The sequence below is a fragment of the Triturus cristatus genome, chromosome 10, assembly GCF_964204655.1.
Source record: "Triturus cristatus chromosome 10, aTriCri1.1, whole genome shotgun sequence".
Taxonomy (NCBI): Eukaryota; Metazoa; Chordata; class Amphibia; order Caudata; family Salamandridae; genus Triturus; species Triturus cristatus.
In genome coordinates, this window is record NC_140593.1 from 897,904,962 (window position 1) to 897,928,228 (window position 23,267).

At 46.4% G+C, this 23,267-nt stretch overlaps 1 protein-coding gene across 50 annotated transcripts in view; it reads right to left on the reverse strand.

Annotated features, from left to right (window-relative positions):
• The window catches only part of MAP4 (microtubule associated protein 4), a 1,793,677-nt gene that overhangs the window by 239,396 nt on the left and 1,531,014 nt on the right, over positions 1-23,267 (reverse strand). For 46 of the 50 annotated variants that reach the window (XM_085628688.1, XM_085628664.1, XM_085628660.1 and 43 more), the window contains one exon: positions 19,605-19,736. The exons of the other annotated variants lie outside the window; for them this stretch is intronic. In XM_085628688.1, coding sequence (XP_085484814.1) covers positions 19,605-19,736 — 132 coding nt within the window. The remainder of the gene's footprint in view (positions 1-19,604; positions 19,737-23,267) is intronic. 50 annotated transcript variants of the gene reach the window in all.

Here is a 23,267-nt window from a genome sequence, read left to right on the forward strand (position 1 = left end):
CAAACCATATACTAAAGAAGTGGTATAAGGACCACTGTCACGAAAATAGAATAGGCCTAGGGAATCGCTGGGGCTACACTACACTAGCAACAGTTAGAAAGTGGGAGGCCCACGGGATTCAGGTGCAGAGTGGAAACACTCACGCGTAATGCGTAAAAGTCGATAGAATTACTAGCAGTTAGAAATTAACAGTTTAAGGACACTTCTGAAGCAGCTAGAGAGTCGAGACTCGGAAACTAGACCCTAGGATAGTCACTACCCTTGTGAGCACCTAAGTACCCAAGTTACCTAGCCCACGGGCTGCGGGTGCATAGGTGTGAACTTGCGTCGGGTTTCGTCGTGGACTTCTATGGATGCCTGAAGGAAAGTTGCTGACAGGCAGTCAGTGAAGAGTGTCCGGTGGATCCCAAGGCTGGGATCAAGAAGAGAGGATACCTGCAAGCAGAAGGGACAGTGTCAAGGTCACTAGCCAGTGACCACGTGGAACCAGGAAGGAACCAGGCGATGTCGTGAAGATTGCAGGTGAAAGGGTGAAGCTTGTCGCTGCAGCCACGGGTACCAGGAGACGTCGAGGACGACCAGGACCAGGAGGCGATCTGTCCTACGAAGGCTCTTGCTGTCGGCGGCGTCGAAGTCGAACTAGGACTCACCAAGCCTTGGCAAGCGGAACCCATGAAGAACGGAGGACTTGCTTCTGATGCAGACCAGGAAGGTCTGGGGTGCTTCTCTTTTGCAAGGAAGCGGGAGCCAGTCTGGAGGAGCCAAACCAGCAGTGAAGATTTCAGGGTGCGTCGTCACAAAGGCCACTAGCCAACGGGCAAGCAACCGGACAGACGCGGCAAGCAGGAAAATGCAGAAGGGCCCCACGCAGGACTCGTGGAGTGTGGGGGGCTGATCTTCGGTGCAGATGGTGCTTGGGGTTGGTGCTTCTCAATCCCCGGTGCACAACTTCGAGGGTGCCTCAGAAGCTGCGCTGGAAGATACTAGCCACTTTTCCCAGGTAGCCGGTCCCACGTCTCTCGTCGCCTCCACGGATCTCAGCTCGGCTGTGGATGTGGATCAGGGTCGGAGAAGTCTGGAAGTCAAGGCTCTGGTCGGGCTCTGCAGTCGGTCCCTCGTAGAACTTCAGCAAAGCAAAGGGTAGTCTCTTGATGGTGCCTGTTTGCACAGGGTAGCCACTCCTTGGCCACAAGGGAGATTCTTCAGTCTTCTTCTTTCGTCGAATGTCGAAGGTCCAGAGTTTCTGTTCAAGTTGCAGGTTCAGGATAAACTAATCTCCTGGGGCCCAGCTACCACTCTTATACTAATCTGGGGGGCTGGGTTGCCTGCTAGGTCACGCCTTATGGGTGGGACCTGGGAGGGGGGTGGTTACACCCCCTTCCCTTTGTCCAGTTTCGCGCCAGGACTGGGGCTGGAATGCCCCAGCACCGGTTTGAACTGGACTATGCACGGGACACCTTGTGTGCCCCAGGCATGTCTCATTCTTTTCATCCCTCCCTGCCCCAATACACTAAGGCCTGTCTGGGGTGGTGCTCGCACCTCCCAAGGCAGGAAACCTATTGTCCAAGCCTCCCTTGCCGGGATCACTCCCAGCAGCAGGAGGTCAGACTCGTGTCTGTGGCAGCAGCATCCATTTTGTGATGCTGGGGCTCTGGTTAACTTTAACCGGGTAAGTAGGTTACAACATGTCTTCTCCCTCTAGAAGGGAGGGATAATATCCTCATCCCCAGAAATGGGATGGGGGTATTATTCCAAAGTGTTAGACACCTTACACGACATGTTTTGATAAAGCCAAACCATAGTTACCATAACCGTTTAAGATTATAAGGCACTTTAAGAGTATATGGTAGGCTATATCATAGAACAGCTATAAGGACATGGTTCCGAAAGCTGCAGACAGGCTCAGCTCATGCTAGAGCACCATCTCACATGTTACCAAGCACTCTGCCTCCAGGATTGTTAAGGCCTGCCATAGGAGTGGCTGATAGGTACACATGTGTCTATATGTAAGTTGGGTATAGGACTACTACACCTAAGCAAGGAGTGATTACACGACCTTGCCCCAGCTGAGTGATCAGCCAGTTGTGTCATAATGGAAGGCCAGGCCAGGGGTGGCATAATACATGCTGCAGCCCCTGGTAGGCCTAGGGTACACCTATTCCCTGGGTACCTAAGGTACACTGTACAGGGGCCAATAAGGTGATCCTATCCAAATGGGTTATGCACCTAAAGTACATAGTATCAATTTAGAGAGAGAACAGCAGGGCTGTGGGTCTGATTAGCAGGCCCACAGCCACATCTAAGTCGAAAACCAGTAAAGCAAAAGCAAAAAGTGGGGGTGAACATAGAAAGCAGACCCTACTCTCCTACACCTTTAACAACTGGGATTTGGTTGCCAACCCTTTTGGATTATCTGTGCAGAACGTCTATATCACCAAGCACAACATGACATTTTTTCTTGAGGCTGGAGAGTGATAGGATGTGGCATACAAACACAAAAGTGACACATTGTGAATGAAGGACTGGAGGCAGAAAGCAAGGTATTATGGCCAATGTAGTCGCCTACCACAGTGGGATGAGGAAATCCTTGCACTTGCATTGTTTGAACCAGTATTCTTTGACTGGTATCTGATTTAGTGAACTGCTCAGTGATACTGTAGTTATGAAAATCGAACTCGTGTTAGTTTATTCTGAAAAACTATCAAATGCAATTATGACCGCTTTGGCATTAATTATTGTGACCATGTGAAAAATCACTGTTTTTATGTTTTAAAATAATCTAGTAACTAATGAATGCAAATACCATGTGATCAAGATCGTTACTAGGTCGAAATGCATTATGCTGATACCTTCTGCAATTAAAGATTCCAAGCCAGAATCGGATGGTGTGGCTCATTTGTACTCTCTGGAATGAGAGGGTGTTTTCCTTTGGGGAGATATATACATACATATATACATACATATGTACACATATACACACATATATACATATAAATACACATACAGATACATTATACTGTTTTCAATTAAGCCATAATGTTTACATAAGGTAGGAAAATGAAATTAACAAGTCTGAGTCAGGTAATTTCTGAAAGACCTGGTCATATCTACGTCATGAAGGGTTCTCTATGTTTTACAGATGAATGTAAGAAGGCTAATTTCCAGATTCTGACAAAAATATAGAAAGAAAATTATAAAAGATAAGAATGCATTCTAGGCACTACTATAACCATGTTGAAGACAGCGCAGAGTTCCTTCAGCTAACAAACTAACAAATGCTGCATGCCTTGAGATAGCCACCAAGAACAATACCGCCCATACTACCATACTAATATTGGTGAATGTTGTATGTACGGAGACAGTGAGAACAATCAAACTCCACCAGATTCACTAGCTTCCAAACTGGTAACAGTAGAAGCCTTCAAAATGTGACTGGACAAATCCATTATGCAATTAATGTGTCTATGATAGCAAACCTCTATCAGTCTCAATGGATCATAGATCTTTTGTGGATCAATGTTGGAATGGGAAAATTAAGAAACAAAAATATTTGAACAAGTTACTTACCTTCGGTAACCCCTTATCTGGTATAGACTATCTAGCTGCAGATTCCTTACCTTAGAATTATCCCCAGGAGTCCGACTGGATCTGGAAATTTTTCATGAGCAGTGCCACTGTGTGCAGGTAGTTTGCGTTGTTTGGCTCCACGTGGCATTGACAGCAGTGTCCGCGCTGGAAGTGATGTGCCCAGTGCCTATATATACCTTCCCAGAGATGGGTCTGCAAATCAATTTCACACAAAAAAGCAGGACTTTTTGGTGTGAAATTGATTTGCAGACCAAATGGGAAAAAGTGCCTGTCCCGACGGACCTGACTGTACACGCAGTATTGCTTAGTAAAAGTGTGCAGAGAGACCCACATTTCTTCCTGGCATATGTCTATGACCGGGGCTCCGAATGCTAATACATTGGTCGCACCCTTTGCTCTAATGGAATGTAAGTGCAGATTTTATTATACGGCAAGATCCATCGAGAGATGGTATGTTTCTTAACGGTTTTCCCTTTCTTGGCCCCGACATTCACCACAAAGAGATGCATATTTCCATATTGAACGGTTTTGTGTGGTCAAAGTAGAACGACAAAAATCTTTTTGGGTCCAGCTGGTGGAGAGACTCCATTTCTTGTTTTTAAGAGGGAGGAAGCAGAGCGTAAAAGGTAGGTAAAGTGGTGGAATGGCCTACGTGGAACGGGGTGAGTACCTTCAGCAAGAAGGAAGCTAGAGTTCAAAGGACCACATTGTCTGGGAACGATAAAATAGAAGGAAGCTGAAAGGACAGTGCCTGTAGCTAACCAACCATGCTAGTAGATGTCATTACTACCAGAAAGGCTGTCTTGATGGTGAGGAGCCTAGCAGAATAAAAATGAAGCAGCTCAAAGGGAGTACACATTAAGAACCAAATCAAGGTCCCACTGAGGTATAACAAAGTGAGGTTGGGAAAACGTGCTGCAGACCTTTATGGAACCTATTTGCAATAGGGGACTTGGAGAGAAGGCTAATGTGGCAGCTGCAGAGATGGCAGATAAATAACCCTTCAAACACCCAATGCAGAGCCCTGCTGGATCAGATTTAGGATAAACAAAAGTTCCTAGGAGAAGGGATCAGATAAGAGATCAAACTGTTTCTCAGCATGCCATGCCACACATTTATTCCAACAGCCGGCATATACAGTCTTGGTTGAAGCATGCTGAGCTGCCAAAATAACATCACAGACTTTGGGCAGAAGGTTGAAAGTTGTCAACAGTCCCAGCTCAATCCCCACGCATGAAAGCGGAGGGTTGACAGGGTTGAGCGTGAAACCCTCACCTGTTGATGCCACAGCAGATTCCCCCAAAGGGGCAGCCTGGTCAGAGAGCCCACAGCCATGTTCAACAGCTCGGGATACCAGACTCTCAGAGCCCAGTCTGGAGCCACAAGGATAACTTGGGCCCAGTTGTTCCTGATCTTCTTGAGAACTCTGAGCAGGACTGGTTTGGGCGGAGAGGCGTACAGGAGGCCTGAGCTCCACTCAAGAGGCAAATCGTCTCAGAGTGAGTGCTGCCTTGAAAACTTCAGCGCACAAAAGTGCTGACATTATGCATTCTCAGTGGTGGCGAATATATCTAACCAAAGCTCTCCACACTGCTGTAAGAGACCCTGCACCACTTCCAGATGGAGACGCCATTTGTGATCCACTAGGATTTTTTGACTGAGTTTGCCATCCTGGCATTCAGAGAGCCCGCCAACTGTTGAACCACTAGGGATATGCCCTGATGTTTCAGGCATGTCCAGATGCACAAGGTCTCTTGACAGAGTCCATGACCCCACCCTGCCCTGTATGTTGCAGTATCACATGGCGGTGTTGTTGTCCGTGAACACCTGCACTAGCCTTCCCTTGATGGAGGGTAGAAAGACTTTCAATGCCAGCTGGGCCGCTCGCAGCTCCAACAGGTTGATGTGGAGTCTGGATTCCGCCATAGACCAGAAGCCTCTGATCTCCACCTCTCCCAGATGGTGGCCCCATCCCAGGAGTGACACATCTGCCACTACTGTCAGATCTCATTGCAGATGGGAGAGGGGTCTGCTACTAACACAATCGCTGTTCATTAACCACTACTGCAGACCTTTTACAGTGCCCTCTGAGATCTGGACCATGTCTAAGAGATTTCCCTGATGCTGAGCTCACTGGAAATTCAGGTTCCACTGCAGATCCTGCGTCACAAGCAGGCTGCAGGAAGACATGAAGCAGAGCAGCCCCAGAGTCAGGCACACCTAAAACCCAGGATAGATGCTAAAACATTGGTATCATAGCCCAAATATCCTGGACTCCCCATTTGGGAGGATAAGCCAGAAACTGCACTGTGTCAAGAACAGCTGCAATGAAAGGGAGCATTTGAGAAGCGGTCAGGTGTGTCTTCTGCACATTTATAGTGAACGCCAGCAAGTACAGGAGGTCGGCAGTAGTCTGGAGCTGGGAGACAACTGCCTGGATAAATGTCTGCTGTCAACAGCAGCTGTGGAGATCGGGGAAGACTGGCACCATGGCCTACACAGATGAGCTGCAACCATCGCCATCACTTTGGTGAACACCTGAGGGGCGCCAGAGAGGCCAAAATGGGAGCACAGTGAACTGAAAGAAGTGCTCGTGACTTACCGTGAGCCCCGGGTAATGTCTGTGGGCAGGCAGGATGTGAATGTGGAGATATGCGTTCTGCAAGTCAAACACTACATACCTCCAGTCTCCGGGTCCAAGGCAGAGAGGAATTGAAAGAGCGTGAGCATTTAAATTACCCTATCCGGTGAGGTGATAGGGAATGCACCATGATTTACTCAGGAAGTGGAGGTTTGGACCACTAAGCTCTCTGGGGTAAGGTGCTGTGTGAAGAAACTGGAAGAAGGTCCAAAGTAGGACATCTGTGAGTGTTTCATTAAATGGGAGAAGCGGTTTGGTTTGGGTGCCTCACAGCTGAAGCACTTTTGACAAAACATTTGTCTTGACAGATACAGAGGGCAGCTGAAGGTCCAGGACCTCAGACGTCCTCCTCACCACCATAGCAAATGAGTCTCCCTTCTCCATGGCCATAGTAGGGGTAGAGACCAAGCCAGTATCTGGGGAGGTGGAAAGTCAACTGGCATCCACCAAATCCTCACGCCAGGTGTACTCACTGAGGTCTTGGGGCTGGTATTCATAATGGTTCAGTGGCCTCCCTATCTTCCCCAAGCCCTAGCCTATAGGACTAGGGCTCAGGCTTCGACCTGGCCAGCATGGCTCCAGACAGCGTCGCACAACACCCATCCGGCTCCGAGTCGGAGCCGGGGATAAGAATAGGGACAGAGCCATGAGCTGTGGATACAAGGGGCCTGGCTGGTGCAGAGGGCAAACTGGCCTGCGAAAGATCAGTAGTGGCCCCCTCCCGAATCCACGGGGCCTGAAGGAACTCCAGCAGGGATGGGCCACCCAAATATGAGGGTAATAGCCTAAAAATATTTATGTTCGGTGGGAGTCCCTCCTGGAAATTCAGGGAGGCGCGCAGACAGCCCAGGCATAGGCTTAACCACGGAGCCAGGCCTCAAGTGTTAACGCTCTCTCGTCTCTTCTAATAATTTTGACAGACGGGATGAAGTCAAAGACCTCTTTGACTTCTTGTTCTTTTTCTTGTGGGACTTACCGGAATGGGAGGACTTAGACTGAGATCGATGGCTCAGTGACCGATCTCGGGACCTTACTCTCAACCACGATCAAGACCGTTGTGGCATTGCACATCGAGCAGCAAGGAGTTTCCGGGATCAGTCCCACAAGGCCTTGGCGTGCATGACGCGACAATCAACACAGGCCTTGATATCGTGGTTTCCCTCAAGGCACCAAAGACAGACTAGGTACGGGATAGTCACCGACATTTTTTGGTCACAGATGCCAAAGAGCTTGAATCCAGCCATCCTCATTAACATCCCTGCCACACCAGGAGACAAGTCTCAAAAAGCTTTGACAAAAAGTCGAAAAAAAGACCGTCGAAAAACGACTGAAGGTAGCTCTCTCCAGATCTTGCTGACTGGCATGGAAAGCAAATAACTGAGGTCAGCGAGCTGGGGTGGCACCTATATAGGCACCACGCACATAAATTTCAGTGCGAATGATGCAAATGATTGACGCAGAGTAGAACGACGCCACCTACCGGCGTGCAGGGATCCTGTTCACGAAAAATGTCCGGATCCAGTCGGACGCCTGGAAATAATTCTAAGGTAAGAAATTTGCAGCTACAAGTCTTTATCAGATATGATGAGTGCAGCTCAACTTTGCTTACGTTCAACAGTGCATGACATTAGCTTGTGTTTGGTTTTCTGGCATTGTGTCTCTGCTTGAATAATCATCACATTTAATGCAGGGAATCCAAGCGCCAGTACACAAGTAACTAAAGAACTGCTAAATTAAGTTTATGGAGAACAGGAATGGAGTGTTCAAAGATCATGTTAAAACAGAAGCTAATCCGTGCCTGCGTTAAAGAAGTGTTAAAAGTACTTCAGTGGTAAAACAAACTGCTGGGGCCCACAATCACAATGTGGTGAGGGGATCCAGAGAATCCAAAATGTCAGATATCCTTAGGCTGAAGGGGTGTGACCCTAAAGGGATGAGGACTTGCTGTGCTGCAGGAGCCTGCCTATTCTCTTGAAATAATTTTATGCCAGACTGAGATAGCTAGCAGAGATGTCACTTCTGGTAAACTGATAGTTACACAATTCTTGTCATTCGTAGTGGTCCCATCAACTGCGCTAAGCTGACACAAATGATGTTGCCTCCTATAGTTGGACAGTAGCCACCCCATGGCCTGAGCCTGGACAGCCATTATGCAACATCAAAATAACCTTGAAAACCCCCGCCTGCGCTCGGAACAGTTTCTTTATTTAAAATATCTGTATTTGGTTCCTCAGTGGTTGTATAACTATACACGATAAAGGACTGAAAACCATAAAATATAAATGTAATCCGATACCAGGGCTATGTCTTCTTGTAATCTGATGTGTGGTGCGCCTTCCTATCATAACAGACATGGTAAACACTGCTATTAAGTGATTGTTTTGTCATGTTTATCACCTGATGACGTGAATCTTGCCTCCTGTAATTCAATGACCCCGCCTTGCCACATTCTGAAATGTTATAGCTGTGATGCAATATCCTGTAATCTGAAAGTTGTGATTTAACCTTTGAATAACTAAGAGAAGTGACGTCATATTGTGTGATGGAAGAAAAGTCCATCTCCCGTTTCGATTGCGTCTGAAAGTGTCAATTCCAAAAATGAATTGTTTGAACCCCTAAGACTTTCCTGAGAAGAAGCAGAACCCACATGTGTACCTTACAACACATATAGCGCTTGGTATGGATGGATTACGCCCAGGGGGAACAAGTGACTGATGCGACCTTTGTGGCCTTCTTCAGGACTAAACCTATCTGCAGTCTTCTGGAAACAAATATGATGCGAGACCAATAACAGATGCATCATTTAAAGCATTCTGAGGACAGGCTCCTCTTCCCTGGTCCTTACCAAGTCTTCATTCAGTCATTAAACTGTTCACGGCCTAGGTATATTCCTCTGAAGAGCATCAGAGTTTGAATCGTAACAGGTTATAAGCACCATCAGACACCACACAGCGCACAATGCCAGAGTTTGTATGGGCTAATCGGGTTTATTTTTGCTGCTTCTCCAGTCTGAATACATTCACGGTGTCGATATCGTCCAAATTTCTATTTGCACATGGCAACTGAAGTGTGATCGATATTGCCTAAGTTCCTTGATATGTGTGTAATATTATGTACAGTGTCTCGAGCCCTCCCTCCAATGGCCACATTCAGAGAGAATCTTTCTTGCGCCTGCATTGAGAAAAGGAGAGAGTATTCTGATTTACTCAATGTAGGACAAGAAAGTTTTTATTTTTGTTGCATACCCCTAAATAATCCCAGAGGAGCCGATCTGTTTCCAGGTAGTGGTGTAAGTGGGGGCCCATCATGAGTTGAGCAAGCCTTCCCCATCTCAGCAGTGGTGTGAGAATCACCCATGGCGTCAGTGGTGTGAGTAGGCCTATCTTGAGTGGTGGGAGGGGGCTGATCATGAGTGGGGTACACCTTCCCCATGGCGTCAGTGGTGTGAGTGGGCCTATCTTGAGAGTGGTGTGAGAGGGCTGATCGTGAGGCACGCTCACCACAATTGTGAATATTTTGTTACAATAGAACTGGGTTTGAGAGCTTCACAAATCAACGCCATTAAACACCTTAAATCAGCGTGGGACAGCAACAACAATGCGATTGCTAAAGAGTGATGCTCTCAGCCACATGCCCAGTTCTCCTCACTGCATAAAAGCGTGCCAGGGGCGGGATAGAGCAGTGCAGTCTCCCTCACCCAGTGGCCTTAAGAATGCCGGCTGCTCGGAAATAATTGATGTTGGCCGGTAAGGCCAATAACTTGGCTCCTGGGCATCCGGGTGGGCGGCCTGGTAGGACAGGTCTGAGGTGTAGACCATAAGCCGTAGAGTGCATGCACTCTATGCCTCAAATATTTCCAAATACATTCACTGCCAGTGCCAACTCCAAAAGTTGCGCTGGGCCTGGTGCGTACTTGCAGCGCTGCTGTTATAAATTGCAGAGACTCTCCGCCTCCAGATCCACGTGACCACAGACTGAGGCCAGTCCTCCGGCCCTGGGCCCACAGCAGGAGCAAATGTCTATAAAGGAAAATAAAGGCAAGTGCATGTGTGCTGAGCCAAGCCCCATGCCGTGGTTCCTAATAATTGCCAGTTTGATGTGCCAGCAGCACAGTAAATCATAGCAAGCCGGCGGGGTTGGGTCCATTATAGGATCATACCACAGCCGACCGCCCATAGTACAATGCTCCGTGGTTGGTGTTAGTGCTCACTATTTGACGTAGTACCAGGACAAAAGTGCTGTGACTGTCTGCAACGCCGTAACAGCAAGCACCGTGCAGTTCCCTGTCTGCTGTGACTGCATTCAGCCTGCACTGCTTTCAGGTACCGCACTCCTCCTACACTGCCACGAGAGTGGCCACTCTGAGCTGAGAGAGATCACTTCACTACAACAGTACAATGCGCTGTGGTTGGTGTTAGTGCTCACTTTGCTGACGTAGTACCAGGACAGTCGTGTATTTATCAGTTCTAATGTATGGCTGTATACAGATTTTAAAACCTAGGATTCAGAACATAACAAGCATTAACAAGCATTTGAAATGCAATAGGTCTCGCATTTGCAAGAGTTTGAGCTATTGGCATTGTAAATGACAATGCCTTTTATTTATGTGTTGTTTTTGAAAACAGAAAAATAATAGGCATGGTCATTTACAATGCCAATGGCTCCAACTTTCGCAAATGCGAGACCTACTGCATTGCATTTTCAGGCCATAAAGTCTACCAGGTTTCTGGAGAAGCATTGCCAAAGATAGGAAACTCTGTTTTTATAACGTTGCACTTAAGTTGATGAAAGGCTCACCAGTGAAATACGCCGTCAGGCAGGTTTTAATCAGCCACTCTGGAAACATTTCTCCCTTCAACCACGAGAACAGCTGAGTATCATCAGCATAGGATATAACTTAAGCTCCCAGGGCTTCTGCTATCTGAGCGAGAGGGGTGAAATATATATTAAATAAGGTTGGATTCGAAGCAGAGCCCTGGGGAACTCCTACGGACAGCTCGCTTGGTTCCAAGGAGAAGGAGGGGATCCAAACCTGTTGTCTTCTGCCTTCCAAAAAGGAGGCAAGCCGGTCTAGAGCTGGACACACTATGCCGATGGACTGCAGGCATACCAGGAGTCTGGAGTGGGGGACCTCATCAAAGGCTGCTGATAGGTCTAACATGATCAGCACAGTCTTTTCCAAAGCATCTAGTGTGCCTTTGATGAATTCATAGACTACCATCAGTGCTGTAGCAGTTATAAAGTGGGGTCTAGAGCTAGACTAGCTATGATGGAGCAGGCTGTTGGATTCTGAGAGAACTGTCGATTCACATGCTTCTCCAGTATTTTCGATACTGCTGGTAGCAGGTAAATAGGCCTATTATCAGATTGCATCCCTGGATCCGCAGATGATTTCTTCAACATGGGAAGAATTTTAGCTTATTTCCACAATCTTGGTAACGTAGCTGTTGCTAATGATGTTTTGAGCACCTTATTAGGACACCTGTTAATTACACAAACCCCAAAAGCTAGCAAATTAGGTAGGCAAGGATCAGAAGGAGAGCCATATTTAAGATTGCTTAAGGCTAACAAAGAACTTTCCAACAAAATCATCTCAAAATGGGACAGTCTCGCATTGGTCATTGAAACATACTGCTTCGTAGAGTATCCTGATACTTTTATCAGGCAAAGGGTACGTGGACAGACTGGCTTGGCTGGAAAGGAAGCAAGCAGCCAGCTGTTCACACCAGTCCATTGAGGGGGGGGGAGGGTGGGACCTAGTGCAAGCTGTCGGAGCCATAATTATTTTACCTAATATTTTAAAATCAACCTTTAAAAACAGACAAAACCTTACACACAGAATATTCTCACATTTTTAAAAAAGTGGGACAGTAAAACATACAATTAAAAAAGGCTAAATCAATAGCTTAAGGCTTTTACTTATTACATACTTGAAAAATAAGTATCACATTCATCAACATATGAAAAACTCTTTGAAAAGAGTCACATTAAACTGTGAACTTTAAGGAACACACATGGAAGAGGTTATTAGTCTATTGCGTGAATTTCATCGTATTAATAAAGGTACCTCTTCAGTTGCAACTGTATGGGATTGCATGAATGCATACATTAGAGGGTAACACTCCAGTTTTAAATAAAAATAAACATAGGCAACTTGAACTGGCTCAATGACGGCAGGAATGTCTAGACTTAGAACTGCAACATGCTCAGGCAATTCTCCCCAGTGACCCTCGGGAGCGGTCTATACACCTTAAGCTAAATGAGAAGCGGCAAATGCTAAATTAGGGGTGTAGGAGAATAGGATCTACTTCTTATGGTTACCCCCACTTTTTTCTGATGTTTCACTGTTTTTCGACTTTAGTCTGGCTGGGACCCTGCTATTCAGGGCCCCAGCCTAGCTGCTTCCTCTCTAAATTGATTGCATGTACTTTAGGTACACCCCAGATTGGATTCTGTGGTACCATTATAAGTTTTATGTACCCAGGGCATAGGTACCCCAGAGGCCTACCAGGGGCTGCAGCATGTATTGTGCCACCCCTGGGAAGCCACTTAAAATGACACAACAGGTCTGCTACAGCAGCCTGTGTAAGGTGGTGTATGCACCCCTTACTGAGATATAAGTTACCCTATCTCTCCATATCACTGCACATGTAAACCTATCAGTCACCCCTAAGGCAGGCCTTAACAATCCTGATGGCAGGGTGCTGGGTTTCATGTGAGAGGGTGCCTATGCATGAGCAGAGCCCCTCCGCAGCTTTCGGAACCTTTATTCCGTAGTTGTTTGTGATGCAGCCAAACCATATACTCTTAAGTGCATTATAACCTCACGGTAAATGCTAACTTCGGAATGGCTGCGTGGAAACATGTGTTTGGTGTCAAACACCTTGGAATCATACCCCCACACCAGTAACTGGTGTGGGAGGTATGATTCCACCCCACTAGAGGGAGAAACATGACGACAGCACCGGTATACCCGGTATCAGCTTAACAGGTCCTGGCATCACAAAATGGATGCTGCCAGCCACAGACACTGCTGTTCCTGAAACTCCGGCAGGGGAGGCCTGGACAATAGGTTTCCTGTCACAGGGAGGTGTGACCACCTCCCAGACAGACAGGCTTTAGTGTATTGGGCTGGGTGGGTGCACTCCAAGAGTGCTTTGATGTCTGCACTGGGGGCAAATTTGGTGTCCCTGTGCATAGTCCAGCTCAACCCGATTGCAGGGGCTCTGGCGCGAAACTGGACAAAGGACATGGGTGTAGCCACCCCTCTGTCCTGACCCTCCCATAGGTGGGTCCCCAGAGTTTGTCCCACCCCTTCCTTGGGTATAAAGTAGGAACCCCTGACTACAGGAGTTTAGATTTACCTGGACAAAACTCTGCTACAAAATCCCAGACCATATACTATCTACACGATGTTGGATGACCGAATAAGCTCCCTTGGAGTAAAGGAGTTACTCCCCTGCATGGCAGGCACCAAAGACATCTGTCCGGTTTGCATCGACGCGGCTCCTGAAGGACACCGACTATTTTGCAACACAGGAGGTGGGTTTCCAAGCTTCCACGAGGCCGATCCGTGCCTCACCAACTCTGAGATCCAAAGCCCTCGTAGGGACCATGCAAACCGAACCCCTGGACACCGCGACCATTTGCAGCAACATATGCTTCTTGGCGATCCCGGAGGCTGTGCTTTGGGCTACTTGTAGTCCAGACCTCGAGCAGTGATTCCATCGAAGATTGCTGGCCTACACTCCCCGAGTGACCCGCGGGCTGGTATCTAGCGATTCCTCTCGAGGTCCCTTCGAAATCCCTTGTCCATCGACTTGTGGGTCCCTGAGAAGGGAACTTTGACTTTCAACTGGCTTATTTGGTTGCTCCAGACGTGCCCCGACTCCATCGCTTGGGGAGTCCACATGACCTTGCTGGTCCACACTGAATCCATTTTTCTCTCACCGCGTGGGGTGCAGTTGCCAAGGCTTGTTGGTCTACAATCCAGAAACTATCCCTCCAGCACTCGACATCCTTCGTGGGACAGCTCGCCTGCGGACTGTGGTTGTCGTCGACGCCTCCTGGTCCCCGTGGCATTGGAGTCAAGCTTCACCTCTTCGCACCTGAAACTCCCGACATCGGTGGGCATTCGTCTATCGTGCCCCTGGTCACTGGCAAGTGACCAGGGGCACGTTTCCAGTCCAGGGAATGCCTTCCCTGGACTGGAAACAAGCTTCCTAGGACCGGTTTCTGGCATTTCAGCCGTCAAACCCAGATCTGTGGACTGGGTGTGAGTGTTTGATTGGTTCTGATGCTCCGTCCATCACCACCCCCTTTTGTACCGCTTTGTTCGCCATAAGTTGGCAGGGTATGCTCAGACGTGAGTCCCTTGCTCACTTTGCCACTGGATTCAAGCAAGCCTGGCTGAAGACGGCTGAAATGCCAGAAACCGGTCCTAGGAAGCTTGTTTCCGGTCCAGGGAAGGCATGGCTTGGCAGTTCGGGCTGGACTGTTCCCATGAGGCACAGGGTCAGACTGATTTGCATATGGCCATGTCTGAACTGGGGTGGCAGAGTGGGCTAAAGAACGGTGATGGATCAAACCCAGATCTGTGGACTGGGTGTGAGTGTTTGATTGGTTCTGATGCTCCGTCCATCACCACCCCCTTTTGTACCGCTTTGTTTGCCATAAGTTGGCAGGGTATGCTCAGACGTGAGTCCCTTGCTCACTTTGCCACTGGATTCAAGCAAGCCTGGCTGAAGACGGCTGAAATGCCAGAAACCGGTCCTAGGAAGCTTGTTTCCGGTCCAGGGAAGGCATGGCTTGGCAGTTCGGGCTGGACTGTTCCCATGAGGCACAGGGTCAGACTGATTTGCATATGGCCATGTCTGAACTGGGGTGGCAGAGTGGGCTAAAGAACGGTGATGGATCAAACCCAGATCTGTGGACTGGGTGTGAGTGTTTGATTGGTTCTGATGCTCCGTCCATCACCACCCCCTTTTGTACCACTTCTCTTTTCCACAGCAGCAGCACTTTGCAGCACATCGCCATCGAAATCAACGACGATTCCCGACACCATTTGACACCTATGCACCCGGCTTCCCTGGGTGAGGTAACACAAGTACTCCGGTGCTCCCGTGGGTGCTGGCCCTAGAACCCTCTAAGTCTAAAGGGGTTTGTTCAAAGTCCTCTCCTAAGTGTCCCTATTCTTTAAAATTAAACACGCAACTTTCCTATTGAATTGTACGGGGCTCGCGGCTGTGTTCTCACACTGCACACGTACCCCTTGGGTCTCCTGTGTCACTGCCTTGGGTGGTTCCGTTCCTTGGGGTCACAGCGATTCTATGTGCTCTAGGCACTGTGTCTACTCAAGTCGAGGTTCTTATACCACTTTCTTAATATATGGTTTGGTCTCCCCCTGGGGCCCATTGTATATTGTGCTATTTACTGTCGTTTAAGAACTGTATTATTGTGTGCCTTGCTCTCTAACTTCATAAAGAGGTTAGTAGAGCGTGTTTAGAAATAAATACATATATATATATATATATATACATATATATATATATATATATATATATATAGAGAGAGAGATATATATACACACACATATACACATACACCTTGTGTGGTTCTCCTTTCATTTAGTTATTCAAGAGGTTATAATCTGGTAAACCAAGCTGCTTTACACTCCTTCAAGACTTAGCCTGAAGGCTGCTCTCCATAGCTACCACTAGGATAGCTTTCAATAAAGGTTGTCTTAAACCTAATCATCAATAAGGGTTGTTTGGACTGGTACAAGGTGCCCACTATAACTAGTGGACAGCATATACCAGGCCAACTTCTCACAGGGGGTAATTGAGAAGGTGGCTGCAAGCTATCAGAAAAATAAGCCATTCCAGTACGAATATGGTCAAAAAGTAGGACGCATCCTCGCACATCAGATATCTGATAAAAAGGCTAGCAGTGCTATAAAGCGCATTGTGGGGGATGACAGGTATGGGTAGACTTTCCCACAATTAATAGCAGAGCAATTTACCTCAGTTTATCAAAAGGTGTAAAATAAACCGGATAGCATTGACTGAGAGCTCCTGGCAAACTACCCTTAGGGCGGAAAGTAGGATCCCCCGGCTAGATTCTCAGCAGAGCTATATGCTAGAAGGGGATATCAGGCTAGGAGAGGTTGATGCGGCTATTTTGTGCATTACCATCTGGGAATGTTGCAGGAGAGGACACCATACCTCTTGAATTTTATAAAGTATTTATGGACATTCTCCCCCATTGATAGAATTGACAACTTATATTTATAGCGGTGGAGAAACCCCAGTTTCATGGGGGGTGACTAATATAGTGTTTTTTCTTAAAAAGGATAAGCCATCAGAGGACAGGGGGTCTTATCGCCCAATATCTTTGATCAATGCAGACGCTAAAATCTACTCCAAAAGTTCAGCTACATGCCCGCCCCACTAATGCACGATTTGGTCTCAGTACAGCAACATGTTTTTGTGCCTGGTAGGGACACTACGGCTTATACTAATACCTTAATTGCAGAATTTGATATCGCCAAAAAAACGAAAGATTGGCAGGATAATGCTGGATGCGGAGAAAACTTAACCGGGTCACCTGGGAATCCCTCTGGATGACCATGGGTGCATTTGGGATCAGTGATAGATTCATAGCACTAGTGCCGGCGTTATATAAGAACACAGTAGCTAAAATCCTGATGGGTGGTAAGTCCTCTGCTTAATTTTCAATATATCGGGGGACGCGCCAGGTGAGTCCCCTCTTTCCCGTTATTCGCTCTCTTTATAGAACCTTATTCAAGACATCTGATGCGTTAACAGGGGCATACGGCCAGTTAGATTAAATTGTGTTGAACTGAAAATAACCTGTGATATCATCTGCATACACAGTTATGTTACCAACCCGAGTGTAGCTATCGATCTTACATCTAAGGAGGCAGGACAACTTGGTGTATTCTCTGGTTACAAGCTCAATTTGCCTGGAACACAAATAATTCTTAGTTTTAAAACACCTATCCGTTAATAGGAGTTACAGATACGGGCACTTATAGTGGCATATGGCTGAGTAGTCAGGTGGAAAATATTGCGCTTAATTATGAGCCTCTCCTAAAAACTGTCATTGCTAAAATATGGCAATGGCATAGACTCCCATTACGTATCTTGGGGCATTGTAATATCAATAAAATGAATATTTTACCAAAGTTTCTTTACTTATTTCATTCTATACCACTGCAGGTTCCTGATTTCATGTTCAAACATCTTGAAGGGGCAGATGTAGTTTCATATGGGTGTACAGAATAGCTAGACGTGCTATTAGGTATATGAAACTACCTTTTGTGCAGGGAGGATTCAAGCTACCGGATTTTGAGATGTACATTTGGACCTCATTTACTGGACGGATTCAAAGCTTATTGATTGGGAATAAGCCTGGGCTGATTGCATTTGGGTACCAACTAGCACTGGGTCTAGACATTAGGCATGCAATGCATAAGTTAGTTGACCCGAACTTTCAGAGGGTTATATTTAAGGTGATAAGTGATGTGGTTCAGATCTGGTGTGAAATTTGTTCTTAATTTTTTATACCAGTAGTTTATTCTCATACTCCATTGTGGGACAATCAATCACTCCGATATATTTCACGACGCGTTGGGCAAGCTTGGGGTAATCTGGGCTTACATAACCTGGGCCAGTTATATGACATGCAGGGGTTTCGTTCCTTTGCCTCACTTCAGGAAATATATGGGCTTCCACAGCATTATTTTTTCAAGTATCTCCAGGTGAGGGACTATCTTTTACACCAGTGTGAGTATAATAAGGATCAAGAAACATCTGAAATCCTTATTTTTTTGTATCAACCTTTAAGGGAGTAAGGTCGGAGCTCAATAAGCATAATGTACCAGGGCTTTGTGTCTTATGCCCAGGATGACCATGTGCAATTCGCGTTAATTTGGAGTCGGCGACTAACGACTGTAGTGACTGTTACTGAAATACCGGAAGCCTTGGAAACACTAGATCAATCATCAATCTCTTAACCTTAAACTACAGCAATTTAGGACAGTTAGTTTGCTTTATCACACACCTGAGCGAATTTCTAAGTGGGCATCATCTAGGATCCTTGCACAGTCATACTGTCCCAAGTGTCATCTTTATGCAGCCGACATAGTCCCTATGTTTGCAGAATGTCCTGGGCTTAAACAATTCTGGGATAGTATAGCAATCACAAATGCTGGATAGAAGTGGGAAACATGCAGCTAGAAAAAGAGCCTGTAAATTTAGGCTTAGAGTTTGAAGCTGTAACGAATGATCACAGAAAATAATTCAAATAATTGAAGACAGAAGATCAATAAAAGACATTTGACAAATACATAAAAAAAACATAATGTCATACTGCATATAAACATTCATTAAGGAAACACTGGCTACTCTTCGATTACGGTCGCAGAGTAGGGGAAAGCACAATTTCCCTGGGATAGGTCTTTAGTGTCTCCAGTACATTCTCTAAAATATCATAACTATATTGTTTTAATATTATTAATATTAGATCACTGGTTAATTGCTTAAATGATGTATTAATTGTGTGGAATAGGTGACGGAGATAATTTTGCCCCTGCCTCAAAAGCATGTCTTTCATAGTGGTAGACCCAATTCTAGATGGGGCAAGATCGATTCTTCCCAAGCCCGTATTTGTTGATGTTGAAAAGCAACTCTTTTCTTCACGTCTGAAAGGTTAGTAATAGAAATGAGGTTTTGAGTCCTTAAGTGGCAGGACCACATTGAAATGAAGAATCTCAAATACAATCTTGAGAAAGCACTACGTGTACATGTTGACAACCATGCGGACAGAGGCATAAAAAAAATAAAAACATTTAACATTCAAGGAGATAGTGGTGCTGCTAAGTATTGCATGATGTTTCGAGTGCATGAATTGCGCAAGTTTCGAATTGTAGAAAAGTGTTATACACTAAATACTAATTTACAACAGTTTTTAACTTTGAAAATGGCGACCTTATATAGGAGCTTAAAAAAAAGAAAAAACTGGCTTTGGTAGAGAAAGTCTAGATATATAAGGCAACAGATAAACACAAATAATACATAGTAATTAACTATGAGGCAAAGAGCAGCACACACTCATTACCGGTCAACCATGAATTTGATTAGCAAATCAATAATTACCTAATACAACAATTCCAATTGAATTCAACTAGAATACAGAGGGTGATAGGAAGGGGGTGTAGGCGAAAAAATGGGGAGGAGGAAAAATCGTGCAACACTGAAAAGAAGAAAGTATAACAACGGAGTCTGAACAGAGAAAAATCGGTTCTCCACTTTCTTCTTAAGAAGGCAAATGTCTTAAAAGAAAACACACTCACTCTCCCATTAGTATCTTTTTGCGCAGTCTCTTTCGAGACAGTCGTTTTAGTGGTGGCTGTTCTAGTTACTGGAAGGGGGGCGGCGGGCTTTCGGGGTGCCCCCACAGATTCTGGCTTTTTCTCTACTTTTGCCTAAATGGAGACAAATGTGTGGTGAGTTTAAATCACAAAAACAAAAGCAAAACGTTGATGAACAATGGCAAATCAAACAACATCAATGAGAAATCAAAACAGAAAAAGAAAACTACAGGCATATAGGACAAAGGAACAGAGCACAGTCCTGGTGCATCTCGGGCAATCGTAGCAAATCTGAAACACAAAATGGAAGCGAGGACTCACCAAGACCATCTCTGTTCGTGTCATGCTATATGCACTAAAAACATTTGAACATTCCTTTACCATTTATAAGGTGGCATAATCGACCCAATTAGTCTTGCTACTACTGTCACTCCTCTTTCTATATATAGAGTCAGTCCAGTACAAAGACCCGTTGTAAGCCCCCAAATCTTTTACAAATATTGACCTAATATTTTGAATGGAGAGGAGGTATTTTCATACGGATGACTAAAGAGAGAAGCATTTCCGTGCTAGCTTACAGCTCTCTATGCCTCTGGAACACCAAAGGTGACCCCTCCACAGATCAGGCAACAGTAAACTGTACCAGCAGACATCCTAAGGTCTCATTCTTAATAGTGACAAACCACCGTGCACATTCACAATATCGTGGGCATCACGGCAGCATATTTCAATTCTTTCATCCCCACACTCCTTTACTTACATTTGCTTTGCCATAAATCCCTTCAACATATTTAGACCCAAGGGTATCGGAGCTTTGTGAGCCTTAAGAATAGTGGTCTAACTGACATGTGTAGTCACACTTTTATATACAAGCAGTTGGTAAAACTCAGGAAAAAATGATACATAATACATGCCAATGTTGAGAATGTTAATTTATGAAGGAATACGTTTTTGCAGCTTTAGTAATCAGCATGCCTGGTACACCCTCCCACTGGCACCTCTCTCTTCTTCTCTGTAGTCTACACTCTGCTATGGGTAAAGCAAGAATGCTCCTCTGCTCACATGTATGACCGACATTTCAGGTGCACCCAATCACTCATATTTGGGTAGTGAACTAAATATTGGATAATGACCAGCCAAACGTGATTTGATTAGGACTGCCCAAATCACCACTATTGTCATTTATTAACAAAACAAATAGCTCCACAATATCACTTTCAAAGCTGCTGTAGCAAAAATATGTAAGGATTCCATAATAATGTTCGAAGCAACATTATTTTAGTTTGAACGCGTAAGTTATTACTTGTGTAACAATATATCTGTAAGAGACAGTTAGTGATAGATCCCTTACCTTAGAATAATCCCCAGCGTCAGACTGGATCCGGAAAGTTTTGCTAGCAGTACCTTTGCGCGTCAGTAGGTGGCATCCTGCGGCTCTGCGTCCGTCGCTGGCGTCGTAAGCGCCGAGATGACGTCATGGAGACTACTTAGGCGCCACCCATGCGCGCTGACGTCAGTTCTGTACACGACTTTCCTCGCCAGGACCGCAGAGCCATGCAAGAAACTGACCACTGGTGCCATGAAACTAGGGCCCTGAAAGGAGATGACCTTAACCCTAGAATCAGTTCGCAGAACGGGGAGGATGGTTGGGGCGATAAGGAATCTATCACTAACTAATGTCTCTTACAGATATATCGTTACACAAGTAGTAACTTGTGCATCTGAAAGAGACCCGTTAGTGATAGATTCCTTACCTAAGAATAGATACCCCAGCAATACCAACCGCGGAGGAGGGTCTGCAAACAGATTACACCAGAAAGTCACGGAGAACAGAATGGCTAAAGAAGCCGTCTCTCCGGACTGGACTGTCATGCTTGGTAAACGTGTGCAGCGAGGCCCACGTAGCTGCCCGACAAATGTCCTGCAAGGGAACGCCGCATCCCAAGGCAGTAGTGGCTGCAATTGCCCAGGTAGAATGGGCACGCAGCCCCACAGGAGGCTCCTTCTTAGCCAAGGAGTAACATGCTTTGATGCACAAAACGACCCACTGCAAGATAGTCCGTTTGTGCACAGCCCGACCTTTCTTGGCGCCCACGTAGCCAACAAAGAGCTGGTCATACACCCGGAACTACTGTGTACGCTTCAGATAGAATGCGAGCGCACATTTTGGGTCCAGACGGTGGAGCCTCTACTCCTCCCTTGAAGGATGCGGAGGTGGTAAGAAGGTGGGCAAAGTGATGGTCTGCCCGATGTGGAAGGGTGTGATAACCTTTGGCAAGAAAGAAGGACGGGTCCTTAAAACCACCTTGTCCGGATAAACAGAAAGGAAAGAAGGCTTGGAAGAAAGGGCCTGGAGCTCACTTACTCGATTGGCAGAGGTGTTAGCTACCAGGAAGGCGGTCTTGAGAGTGAGAAGACACAAAGGACAGGTATGAAGTGGTTCGAAGGGGGCGCACATCAGATACATCAAGACAAGGTTTAAGTCCCACTGAGGCATTATGAACGGCACCAGAGGAAACGTGTGCGTAATGCCTTTCAACAAATGGTTAACAACCGGGGACTTACAAAGAGAAGGCTAATCTGAAAGCCGTAAAAAGGCGGAGATGGCCGAAAGATAACCTTTCATAGTGCCCAGAGCAGAGCCCTGCTGGGCCAAAGAAAGAAGGTACAAAAGGGGGTGGTGATGGACGGAGCATCAGAACCAATCAAACACTCACACCCAGTCAACAGATCTGGGTTTGATCCATCACCGTTCTTTAGCCCACTCTGCCACCCCAGTTCAGACATGGCCATATGCAAATCAGTCTGACCCTGTGCCTCATGGGAACAGTCCAGCCCGAACTGCCAAGCCATATCTTCCCTGGACCGGAAACAAGCTTCCTAGGACCGGTTTCTGGCATTTCAGCCGTCTTCAGCCAGGCTTGCTTGAATCCAGTGGCAAAGTGAGCAAGGGACTCAACGTCTGAGCATACCCTGCCAACTTATGGCGAACAAAGCGGTACAAAAGGGGGTGCTGATGGACGGAGCATCAGAACCAATCAAACACTCACACCCAGTCAACAGATCTGGGTTTGATCCATCACCGTTCTTTAGCCCACTCTGCCACCCCAGTTCAGACATGGCCATATGCAAATCAATCTGACCCTGTGCCTCATGGGAACAGTCCAGCCCGAACTGCCAAGCCATATCTTCCCTGGACCGGAAACAAGCTTCCTAGGACCGGTTTCTGGCATTTCTGCCGTCTTCAGCCAGGCTTGCTTGAATCCAGTGGCAAAGTGAGCAAGGGACTCAACGTCTGAGCATACCCTGCCAACTTATGGCGAACAAAGCGGTACAAAAGGGGGTGCTGATGGACGGAGCATCAGAACCAATCAAACACTCACACCCAGTCAACAGATCTGGGTTTGATCCATCACCGTTCTTTAGCCCACTCTGCCACCCCAGTTCAGACATGGCCATATGCAAATCAATCTGACCCTGTGCCTCATGGGAACAGTCCAGCCCGAACTGCCAAGCCATATCTTCCCTGGACCGGAAACAAGCTTCCTAGGACCGGTTTCTGGCATTTCAGTCGTCTTCAGCCAGGCTTGCTTGAATCCAGTGGCAAAGTGAGCAAGGGACTCAACGTCTGAGCATACCCTGCCA